At 35.6% G+C, this 13,052-nt stretch overlaps 1 protein-coding gene across 50 annotated transcripts in view; it reads right to left on the minus strand.

Moving 5' to 3' along the window:
- TCF4 (transcription factor 4) overlaps positions 1–13,052 on the minus strand; it is a 412,677-nt gene that overhangs the window by 48,139 nt on the left and 351,486 nt on the right. For all 50 annotated transcript variants that reach the window (XM_016933751.4, XM_016933758.4, XM_063795736.1 and 47 more), the window contains 2 exons: positions 8,048–8,153; positions 4,117–4,250 (listed from right to left, as the gene is read on the minus strand). In XM_016933751.4, coding sequence (XP_016789240.2) covers positions 4,117–4,250; positions 8,048–8,153 — 240 coding nt within the window. The remainder of the gene's footprint in view (positions 1–4,116; positions 4,251–8,047; positions 8,154–13,052) is intronic.

The following is a 13,052-nucleotide window of genomic DNA, read 5'->3' on the forward strand; positions in this document are numbered from 1 at the left end:
AATGTTTTTGAAAATATTACCTCTGTATGACCAAAATAGCCCAACTTAAAAGACTTCCGTAAAAAAGTTGAGATGATGCCTTTAAATCTTTCCAAGTTCCTGAGAATGCCTTTCAAATTTTTAAATTCCATGGACCTCTTTCTTTCCTTGACCCCAAAATTCCTTAGGCCACCTGTTAAACTCATTTCTGCTTGCCACCTAATGAACACCCAAGGTAGTCCATGGAATTTTCTCCAATGAAAAATATAGTGGGCCCATTCCATAGTACAGCTAATCTGAGAGCTTAGCAGGGATAGAGGTATTTCTGCTATAGAGGTAAACACTATAACAAAATGGAGGAAAAGAAACAGAATGTGGAAAAAAGAACAAAAAAAGAGATGACTAACTTTAACCTCACTTCTACACAGTCCTATTCCATGTGGAATTTCTGAAGAACAGACGAACTACAAATCTGTCTGAAATATGCAAAAATCAAAAAAAGAGGAAAAGAATTATAAATATTTAACTAACTATAATAATCAGAAGATGAAACAAAACAGATAATCACATCGGTGAGAATCTTTGGGCCCTCTTAACTTTATGTAAAATGGGCAGTAATTTGGGATTTGACAAAGGGTTAACGCTGAGTTCACAGAATAAAAGGAAAAATTCATCCTCATAGATTATAAAGGGGTAAACCAATGGAATCCACGTAAATGAGTTATTTTTAGAGACTCATAGAAAATTAGTTGCTGAAATAAACTAATGAGATTTATAACTAGATTATTTTACATTAAAAACTATCTTGAAAACTACTGTCATTCAGAGATGTAATAAATACACCACAGAGAATAATGTCTCTTTTAGAGGATTTAGGGATAAACTATAAGAGGTCCTCTTAGTCTCTTACTCCAGCTATTACTGTCTTTCCTGCTTGCTACAAAGGACATGAGGAGTGTGACAAAGTGCAAGGCTTTACATGCCCACTATTCGTTCATTTTAACTTATGATGCCCAAGAGTCCTGTATTTCGTGTCTACTAACAGAGTAACTGTTGGAAATGTTTCCATTAGTGAGATACTGGTTGATAATTCAAACATTAGAAAAATATAATAACTGGTGCACATAAATAAGAATAAAATCATGCTTTGGGTTTGGGCAGGATTTCACAACCTTAGCACTACTGATCTTTTGTGCCAGATAATTCTTTGCTGTGGAGGCTCTCCCATACATGACGTCATGTTTACCAGCACCCCTAGCCTCTACGCACTGGATTCCAGTAGCATCTAGCCCCTAGTTGTAACAATGAAAATGTCCCCAGACATCACCAAACGTTCCCTGAAGGGAAAAACTGCCATCAGTTGAGAATTACTGAAGTAAGGGTTTATGTTACAAAAAAAAAAAAAAAAGAAAACAGAACTTCCTTTAAAGGAAAATTCCAGACTCCTAGGACTGTTTCGCCCTGTAGTGCAAAGACCATGCCTAAATCATGCCAGACAGTGAGGACTCTATCCTGTTCTTAAAAAGAACTCTGCCAAGTCATTCCAAACGTAAAATCATCTACAACAACCCATTCCAAACTTTAACCGCAAACTCCATTCATCTGAGTGATTTTGTGTGGGTATGTGTAACACAGTAATGATTAGCTGTGGGATTCTGTTGGACAGGCTAAAACTGTAAAGGGGATTTAAAGACTAAACATCAGTAACTTGACAGTCGCTACTGAAATATGTGGATCTTAAGCTTTATAATTACACATTCTGTTATAACATGGCATAAAGTGATGAAGGCAATGATGTTTTTAAAATGTTTTATCTTTACAGATAATATCAACTTGGCCAAATTATACCCCAAATAATCCAGGAACAGCGCTTAGCTTTTTCTTAAACTATCCCTTTGTTCAGTATGGGGCTAGCCAGATGCTAAGAATAAAATTATAAGGAACTACCATTATTTTCAACTGAAAGGACACCAACTGCTACTATATATTCAAAGTATTGTCAGTGTCAGATTCTTCTAAGTCACTTCAGTAAAAGATTTTCACATGGTTAAATACTGAAAGTACAATGACAACTAGATGTAATAATTCAATAGTTTCACTAACAGTGGGAAAGTTCATTAGTATACATTGCAAGATAGCTTATTCATGTCTCCTTTAAAACAAAAACTCTACTCTCTGAAATCTGTTAACTGTTCAGATGAAAAATGAAAATCCTGTGTTTCGTGATAGGTAAATGGCATTGCAAATATGGCTTCTGATATAGCATACTGGGTTACTACTTCAAAATGATATTTTCTCTCTAGTTGATAATATTGTTTTGGTTCTGTAAAATTTTTTCTAAAAGGAATATAGTTGGTTTCCATTTTGAAATTATAGTTTTTGTGCATGGAAGCACATTTTAAAGCTACTTCCCATGCAGTGAACTGGACTAGGATAAAATCAAATCGCCTAACTCAAAACTCTTGAGCATGATAGGAGAAGAAAGAAAGAAACACAGAAGGGAAGAAAAATTAATGTCAAATGGGCAACTCTTAAAAGAACTGAAATTCCAACATGCTGGTATAGTGCCTAAAACTTTTATTTGTAATCAAAACTTTCCTTGCTCATAGGACACATACAGTTTTGACCATGAGTTCCCACAGAAGTGGAAAATGATGGTGCAGAAATGAAAATTTTAGCCAAAACGAATTCTAGCATAATAATAGTTGATATAGTTGATATTTCTCTGAGCTTTCACTCTAATATCTCCAAATAGGAGGTGGGAAAAGAGAAAATTTGAAAATAAGTCATCTGCTATTTACTGGAAATGTGCTGAAATGTGAGATAGTTTGTGATTTACGCATTCAATCTTGGGAGGTGATACAAAAAGGCCAATTCCATTTCCACTGTCTGCCTCTCAGGAATGTATAGGCTAATTGACTACTTAGCATCTCTGCCACTAGGACCAACTAAATACGGATTTTCAAGGATATCAGAAATCTTAACTTCTGGAATTTTTTTGATTATTGGAGTAGGATATCAGATCCTGTTTCTTATCTGTACTGGTTGAGCAAAAGAGAGCAAAGACCACATGAATCCAGAATGATTTCCTTTATCAGAACAGAGGAAGAAACCTAAGTGTAGATATGAGAAGAAGAAAAAAGGGGAAATGCAAGATGAATAGTAGTGATGTAAGTATCACCTGGGATCACTGGATTTCCCATATGCTTTCGCATTTGTAGGATTTGAGGTTCACATATTGTTTAAGCTATGTTCTTGCACAAGGGATTCAAATTTCATCTTATCTGCATCCCAAATCTCACTCAAGATCTAGGCTCTTTCCTCTCTTTAATGACAGACTTAAGTTCAACAGTGGATTCTGGGCTGTGGTGATATTTAAGGCTAGAAGAAAGTCAGTTGAGTTGTTTCCTCCAGGATAAAGAGACATACTATGATAGATGAATGTAGGTGATGGACAGAGTGGAAATGTTTAGTAATGAAAGACCTAACATTCTAGAGCCCACCAGTTTTCACCTGGAGTGACGCAAAACACAGTATGAGTGGCAGGCTGGGATGGAAATTAAAGTTAAAATACTGAACAATGGGAATCTGATCTATGTAGAAACCTCATGGTTTCTCTTACTGATGGAAGTCTACAGAAAATACAAACTCCTTCTTTTGGATACATCACAACAGGCCAAAGCTGACATAGGCCAGTCAATGGGAAATGAAATGCTCCTGGGTGATGCATATAATCTACCGACTGTCACTCTGCCCTCTGCAGTACATCTTTTGAAACTACAGATAGCAAAAATAAAAAAAAATAAAAAATAAATGACCAGGAACCACCATGTTAAGATTCTACAACTTAAATAGGTATCTATTTATGTACCCAAGGAAGCTGACATTGTGATAAAGAAGGCACAGAGCAAAACACAATAAACAAAAGAACAATGCCAGAGAGAATCTGGAAGAATTTACAAAGGTGATTTGAACCTGTTATGTCTTTGATCACAGAAACAATACAACTTAAGAATAATGGGTGTGTGCCATGTTTGCACTTATTTGCAGAGTCCTTGTGTATATGCATGGAAAGACAGAGGATGAGGTTTAATCAACTAGCTGTGACATTCCCATTACCGTGTATGTCTGCCTTACCAAACGTTCATGTGGATGCAGGCTACAGTAGCTGCTGGACTGTGGAATATGAGAAGAGTTGCCCAACATTCCTGCATAGCCAGGCTGATTCATCCCACTGGAGGAGCTCCAAGGGTCACTGCTGTGATGGCCATCTGTAAAGGACAAAGACAACCATGACTTTCTGAGGCATTCAGCCTTGCCTTATAGAATAGGTTTTTTCATATACTTGAAAATGACTGCCTGTTGTGTTATTCATCTTTGTGTTGGTTAGCTGATTACATCAGAAGACAGTCATCATTTCTTCCCAAGTGGCTCTATATTGTCAAACAAATATAAACACTTAAAAAAGTTAAAGTGTTCTTGGTAAAAATTGAACTGTAGAAGAACAACAGAGTATATTTCTACCATGAATTATGTCAAGTCGCAAGGTAATTACTGCTAAAGGAAACATTTCTTAGAAGTCTTCTAACTGTTTTTTCTATGAAAACCAACTAAAAAGTTAAATTGTTCCTAAACTTTGGGGTGAAAAGTACTTGAGAAATTACAAAGTTGACAAGTTTTAAAAGCATGTAAAGAAGTATTAATTTTAAAAAATCTCAAGATTGAAAATGTTTAATTTCATTTTTAACATATACAATAAATAGAATTAAAGTTGGAATTATAATTATATTACGGCATGCAGAGAAGATGAATCTCAAATATATAGTTCTTAGGACATTTTATTTTTATTTTTTGGTGTATAGGTATATAGCTATCTTAAACCTTCAGTAGCAATCCAAAGGGTACAAACATGCCCTAGGTAGCTATTATATTACAGATATTTTTGAGAGTCTCTGGATTTTATAAAACGATTTATGAATTATAGAGGTTTAAAATTATATAAAGTATCTTTCAATATAAGGTTAACCTTTTGTTAACACTCTTATTAAAAACATCCCTACAGATTTTTTCATTCTCTGGGCCTATTGGCCTACAGGTTATTATTAATGATTGCTATTGTTTAGGTTTGGTTTCCCAAGCCTAAGGGAAAAGATGATCTACATTACTGCTAAATTCATTCATTTTTTCTTTTTTTCAATAGTTTAACAAAAAGTTTTGAGTACTAGGTATACACTAGGCCATCAGCTGGCTGTTAAATGTATAGCAGATATTGCTTCCTTGAAAATAAGATTATTTTCACCGTAACATTTTATTTAGTAAAGGCCTATTAAAAAGTTAGGCAATAGAAAAGTTAAATCTGACACTGTATTTCGTGAAGCTCTTTTTCATTGAGTTCTTAAATCCGGAAGTTAGAATTTTGTAACTGGACTCATTTCATATTGGGAGGAATAGTTTGCAGATTCCTCTCTTTAAGAACCATGCAAGCAAAATCATGTCTGTGATTTTGACAACTTCAGAGTTTTAACTAGAAGATGGAAATTGAAGTTACAAATAAGAGGCCACAGTAGTGAGTTTACAATATGCCCCAGACAGTTTCTGAATATCTTTCACCTTAATTGCATATTCCTTCAAGTCTTGAATTCTCAGGGCACCAAGTACCCCTCTACTGAAGGGAAGCTGATGTGGGACAGGACCGTGATGCAACTGTTTCTGTGGCCATCATGTGAAAACACATGATTTTTTTTAAAGTTATCATTCATGTACTTGAGCTTTAGTCCTTAGATTACAGAGGTTTAAATGTCACCTTAAATTCAAATATGAAGTTCAAGATCACTAACATTTTAAATAGATGGCACATATGACAAATAAATTGAAAACATATATCACTAAACAAGAGTCTCCTGACAATGTGATACACTGGGTGGCAATGCATTTAGGACTGTTAACACAGAGTACTCTGCTTGATGCAGACTTATAAAAATACATATTTTACTAAATTATGCTTTTCACAGTAAATTAATATTTATCACATCCCATGATCTTGGCATAATGTTCTCTTGAAAGAAAGAATAGAATTAGATGTGTGCAAATTAATTGTGCTCATCATAAATGTCAACTCAATTTTTTTTTTTTTTGCTTTTCGGGTATGCATATGCAGATAAACAAATTTGTTCCCCATATTTTGTGTGGTCTGCTAGGGAAAGGAACCTACTGATATAATCTACCTGGCCTCCCCTGCAATGTGCACCCTTCCAGAAAGCCACTTTCCTGGGCAGATAGAAAAAATATATCCTTCCGTCAATGTTTTCAATCGAAATCTGTTTTGAGTGATGGATCCTTGAGTTGCCAATCTCTGTAAGCACCTGTAGGACAATATCACCCACTGCTCACAAAACAGGGGACTGATGCTGAGGTAGCTACTGTTTACAAATGAAGGTGATTAGCTTTTTGTCACGGCACAAAACGCACCCAGGTGACATAGCCTGCTGTGTCCCTTTGAGAGTTACACCTAGGACGGGTCACAAAGTTAAAGGACTTCTGACACACGGGCTCTATTATGCGTGGAACAAATTCTCTCTATTCCTAACAGAGCCATTCCATCCAATTTTATAGATTTCCATGGAATTTCACATGTGAACTAACAAACTAAAAGAGCTAACACACTGAAGGGAAGGAAGATTAGTATCTTTTAATGAGAATGATTTTGAGTGTGTCCACTATAATCAGGCTGCTTCCCTGGTACTCTTTGCCCCAAATGTGTTCCCCTTCCTGTGACATGGCCCTTCCTAGAGATGCATAAAGAAAGAAACCCCATGGCCCGTAGACAAGGCTTATACAAATAAGGTTTTCACACCTGGGCAAAAAGAGTTAACATTTTGCACACAGGGGTTCTTGGTAAATTCCACATCTAAATTCAGGGCATTAACTTGGTAACAAGATAATTACATTAGAAAATAAGTGCCACATACATATCAGGATGGAGCCCTTAGGGGCATCCTCCAAGTGGTTCATTCTTGAAGTAGCTGCTATCATTTCAAACATCTTGGTCTTTTTAAAAAATTCATTTATTTATTTGTTTGTTTGTTTGTTTGTTTGTTTATTTTGAGATGGAGTCTCGCTCTGTTCCCCAGGCTGGAGTGCAGTGGTGCAATCTCAGCTCACTGCAAGCTCCACCTCCCAGGTTCATGCCATTCTTCTGCCTCAGCCTCCTGAGTAGCTGGGACTACAGGTGCCTGCCACCACGCCTGGCTAATTTTTTGTATTTTTAGTAGAGACAGGGTTTCACCATACTGGCCAGGATGGTCTTGATATCCTGACCTTGTGATCTGCCTGCCCTGGCCTCCCAAAGTGTTGGGATTACAGGCGTGAGCCAGCGCACTCGGCCACATCTTGGTCTTTTTTGAGCAGCAGAAAGGTATACGCTATCAGTAGCAAGACTACAAGCTCAGGGTGGGGGCACACATCCATGTATTTAAACATACTGGACAATTCCATAATTTTCTATATTTGTCTTCTCCCCCAAAAGTTGGACCTTTTATCCTAAACCAGTTACTATGTTGGGACAGAGCTTTCACCATGTAATATTCCAGTCTGTGGTAGGTTACTTCATCTTGGACCCTTGTTCTTACCTACAAATTAGTAAGTGGATGAAAATTTTACATGAGGTTATACATTAGGCCAACTTGTTCCCAGTTGGCTAAATCCAGGATGTTCAAAACATACATGGAGCTGAACCACTTCTAAACAAACAGCTACATCGTCTTGGGGATGGTGAAGATGCTGAAATGGTTGGTCATGCGTGGAAGACCATCAGAAGTATCGGCTCTAAGTGAAGCAGATCAATCTAATCTTAACCCATTACTGCTTAAAGGGGTTTAATTGTAAAGAAAGACTTAGTACAGTTTTAATTAATATATCAATTTTTAAGGAATTCAATTCCTAAGAAGAGCATGAATTCAAAAATTCTACACTTGCTTACTATTCCATTTCTTCTGCCCCATCTGTGACATTAAGTGACCCAGGAAAATGCTATCCAGTGGCCTTTCCCTCAGAAGCAGCAGCATCTTACCTTGCATGAAGAAGGAGCTAGGGAAAGTGCTGGTTGCTGGTTTGGAGGAAGGATAGCCTGGCGAGTCCCTATTGTAGTCGGCAGTGCTTGCTGATGGAGCATAGACCTGAGGAGAAAGAACCAACTGAGTTTTGCTTTTTGCATTGACCACAGCAGCCCAAGCTCCATTCTTATATAAGAAGTAGGCAGAAAGTGCTACATTTCTACCCTTTCCAGTTTAAATCTGAACAAACCCTAGAAACAGTGCCCTTTCCGAACACACTAAAACAAACACAACAAAACGAAACAAAAGCTCGGTGTATTTGTGCGAATAGAAAATAACCAGGTGTGTTATATTCCAGTTGATGTAAACCATGTCTAGTTGTAAATACACTGTATAATGCCCATAGGGTAATCCTGTGAGTCTAAGCACTTCTTTCTTTTTCTTCTAAACACAGATGGCCCATAAGCATGTGAAAATGGTAAAAACAGAAAGACGTGCATCAAACCTCTTTCAAATGGTAGAGTAAAAACTCTACCTTTCAATTAAAATTTTCACTTTTACAGAGAGGAGGTAGGGAGGGGGGAGACAGAGAGAACACAAATGAACTATCCAAACCACAGAAAGTGATAAATATATCTTAGAATATTAAATTCCCATAGTGTCAGCTTTTTGCAGAGATGCATGAAAAAGGCCATTAAAAGCCTGGATCTACATAAGACCACCAACAATCAGTGTGTGCATAGGAAGCGGGAGGAGGGAGCCCTCCTTTTTCATGCTTATTATATTTGTGTGTACAATAAACTTAAAAAGTGTGCCAAAAACCTAATTTACTTACATTCATTTACTAATACTCATGAGACTTGGGAAACCAATTCTTTATACAAATAGCCTGTGTATTTTCTTGTTTATGTTTTTTTTTAAACAGGACAGCATAGTAGAAAAGCACAAATTCATAAGGTATAGTTTAACTTTAATTGGTTTTCCCCCTTGCCTTTTCTGCTAAATATAATTTTTTTTAATCCCCATTTTCTTTTGCTCTCAAAGTTCCTCTCTCCAGATGGTCAGAAAGACTGAAACACTGTCATCCTCTTGATGAAAATGGATACCTTCCTGCCTCCATTTTGAAGCAGGCAGCGGCTCACAAAATTGGCAGTGAGCCTACAGTGATATTCACAGGTCACAGTAAAAGGAAAAGAAATTCACCAATAAAAAGGCAAGTGCAGGGTTACCAAAAAATAACTCTCATTTTTTTTTTACAGTGCACATCGAATAAACACCCCGAGAAAAATGATATAATTGCTCTCAGAACACCATGAATCATAAACTAAGCATTAATACAAGGTTTAGGATTTCACAAAGGATAGGTCCACAGAGACAGATGTGGGAAAATATGCATCTACATCCATACATCAAATAAATGCTACACATGCCCCAAAGTGCCCTTGAAAATTGGGAGGTCCTGGAGCTTTAACAAAACAAAAACAAACCAGAAAAGCCCACTCGCACTTCAGAAAACAGGGATTTTTCTTAAGGCACTAATGGATACAAGCCCTATATTTCACTGGACTTTATTTTGTGATTTTCATCACATTTTAAATGTATAAACAGTGATTTGCTTCTATTTCCAGAGGGCTTACAATAAGGAAAAAAAACTTTTTTGAGTATTTTTAAGAAACAAAGAATAAAACTTTGGCTAGGAATCCAAAAACAAACCAACGATCTAAGTTCTGTCAACCACATCTCAGAATTTTCTTGAGAACTATTAACTAACAAAGAGTTTGTGAATTACTACTGAAGGTATTTAAGAGAAGGTCTTGAGAATAATCTAACAAGATGAAAGAAACATCACAGGAAAAAGGGAAACTGAAAACTGACAGAATGATTGTAGTGTGACTATAATATATCTACATGCTATTAGCCTGACAGCAATCTGGCCTCAGTATTAACATAAGCTAAGTGTACTATGGAACATCCCCAAATTTCAGAAATCAATATATTTATTATAAAACTAAAAAGAATCTCCGACCCATATTATTAAATCATCTTATGTTTTAAAACAATTAAAATCAATTCTTTTCATATATACTTTAATTTTAATTACATATTCTATTACATTATCCTTAAACATATATATCATTATGTCAACACCATTTGATGACACCTAATAAGGTTTATCCTTTTTCTTTTTTTTTTTCCAATTTGGATAGAATTACTTGGCATTGCTTTTGGAAGATAAGGAAAAATCTTTGGTTAATTTTGGTTATTTACAAGGAGGCTACTTTGACTATGAATTATAATCAAGCTCAAATATCTAAGAGTAGGTCACTTACTCCAAATTCATAAATATTGGCTGCATGGAGAAGAGTATCTATGGAATTGAAATGTTTTTAGGATATATTATAGTATGTAATTTCTATTTTTCTGCTGTTTTAGCCAATTGAAGACTTTTTAGATAACATGAAACTCTTTGTTAATAGGCAACGGACCACTGTTTATAGTTTTTTATACAGACAATTTCTACATATTTTATACATTTTCTTTATATCATAATTTACAAATCAGATACAATGTTATTCATCTTCCATTTAGATACTTTATCATTCTTACCTCAAAAGTTATTTTCAAGGTAAGATCTCTATATTTTTGTTTATATAAATAAATAAATATCACATATAACTATACTTTTTTAAAGAAGGGAACCAACAAATTTTAGTTCAACCTCCCACATTTCAAATATAAGAAAACTGAATAATGAAATGGTCACAGAAACATTACTCTTATTTTTCACCATTTGATAGGGTACTTTTTTTTAGAATGGTGGCGGAGACATAGATGGTATTTATGAAAACACCATGATCATAATTTTCACAGTTCAGTTTATCTCTAATGGTTTAATCTTTCATAACCTGGATGACCAGTGAACTGCTTCATTACTTTTACTTCAGTCAACTCTTTTGCCAATTTCTCAATCAAGCTTTCAAAGTATGGGTTTCAATAAGGTATTTAATATTGACATTAAATTCAATAAGAAAAGCTCATACCCATTCAGTTTTTAGTATTATTATTCTAAGTATATAGAAAGTTTAACAACACAATTGTTAAATAAAATAGCTTTATTTAATCAATAGAATAATAACAAACATCCCAGATCTCTTCAAAGAGTTGGAATTATTTTTAATGACTAACACCAGAAAATCAGTCCAATCTAAAATGAAATAAAAATCCCAAATTCTAGTACCATGTACTAGAGTGACCCCAATGATGAAATATGAGGAAAATCTAATGAGAAACAAATATCTATCCTTGAATTTTTCTCCAATAATACGCTTAGATCAAGGTGACTGTTGGCATTCTGATTCCTCCCACAAGAGTAACTGAGAAGTGTGAAACTTTTGTTGCCGAATTGGAAATGGAAAGACTTGGTGAAACTCATAGGTCACAGCTCTTTTAGTAACCTATTTGTTGAGTAAAAACTTCATGGAAAACTAGTAACACAGTATATTTAACATGCAAAGTTAGCGCCATTATCTCTTCTCTTCTAATTCTGAATTTAGCAGACAATCATACATATAGAAATCCTGAGTTTAACAAAACTCTCTAGGTAACACTGAACCTTGAACTGACCAAAGTAAACAAAAATGTTTTCATTTTACAGATTTAATTTTTTTTTTTTTGGTAATCCAAGAAGTATTACTATGGTACATTAGCTGTTCCATTCAATGTTTCCAACTATTATTTCTGCACTCATCAAAGAAAAAAAAATTTAATTTATTATAAATAAAACCTGTGCCTAACAGAAAAGAACAAAAAGCAAGCACAGAAACCAACAAACAAAATGAAACAAAGGTATGCCTCCTACTCTTTTCCTTATGAAGCTCTCATTTTTACTGGTCTTGGCATATCAGTTTCACTTACGGACATTTTAAAATAATAATGATTACTCATTTGTTTAGGGCCTCTTGTGGAACAACTTTGGTGGCAAGAGTTCCACATACATTATATCTAACCTTCATAATGATCACACAAGGTGGATATTATTAATAGTATCTGCCCTATTTCACAAGGCTGACGTATCATAAGAAGGGCAAGTGTATTGGCCCAAACCAGCTTGGGTCTGACTGCAAATTCCACCATTTATTAACTAGGCAATCTTGGACCAGTTACTTTTAACTCTGGTCCTCAGATTCCTGCTTGTAAAGTGGAAATGACAATGCCTGCTATGCAAAGTTGTTGTGAGAATTAGATGGTATAATGTGTGTAAAGAAACTAGAATGGAACCTGGCACAGATTAATCATACAAAAAACATCAGACATTAGTGCTGAAGTCTTGTTGCCATTGTTTGTATTATTTGGACAAATGTGACTCAGGAATGTTAAGCTGTCTTTCCAGGTTGCACATTTTTCAAGGGGTAAAGCAAGGATGTGAACTGATCATCAAAGTCTATGTTCTTTCCATTAAAAAATAATTCCTTGCTTTTAAAGGGCAAAAAAGGTAAATAAAACCTATTTTAAGCTATTAACATTAGGCTATACTTGGGTCATACTTTATAGAAATACTCTTGTGGCATCTGATAATGACCTTTTAAGAAAATAAAATATCGGCCAGGAACGGTGGCTCATGCGTGTAATCCCAGCACTTTGGGAGGTTGAGGTGGGTGGATAACGAGGTCAGGAGTTCAAGACCAGCCTGGCCAACATGGTGAAACCCCATCTCCACCAAAGATACAAAAAATTAGCCAGGTGTGGTGGCATGCACCTGTAATCCCAGCTACTCAGGAGGCTGAGGCAGGAGAATTGCTTGAACCTGGGAGAAGGAGGTTGCAGTGAGCCGAGATCGTGCCATTGCACTCCAGCCTGGGCGACAGGGCAAGATTCTGTCTCAAAAAACAAAAAAGAAAAAAGATAATGTCATAATGCATGTTATGGTGAAATCAAGTACCTGTTAAGTAACTTGCTTCCTGAAGGGGAAACCTTAAATCTGAGGGAATAAAGAAAAGTGGCTTCATATCACATCACCATGTG

The sequence above is a fragment of the Pan troglodytes genome, chromosome 17 (assembly GCF_028858775.2).
Source record: "Pan troglodytes isolate AG18354 chromosome 17, NHGRI_mPanTro3-v2.0_pri, whole genome shotgun sequence".
NCBI classification, from domain to species: Eukaryota; Metazoa; Chordata; class Mammalia; order Primates; family Hominidae; genus Pan; species Pan troglodytes.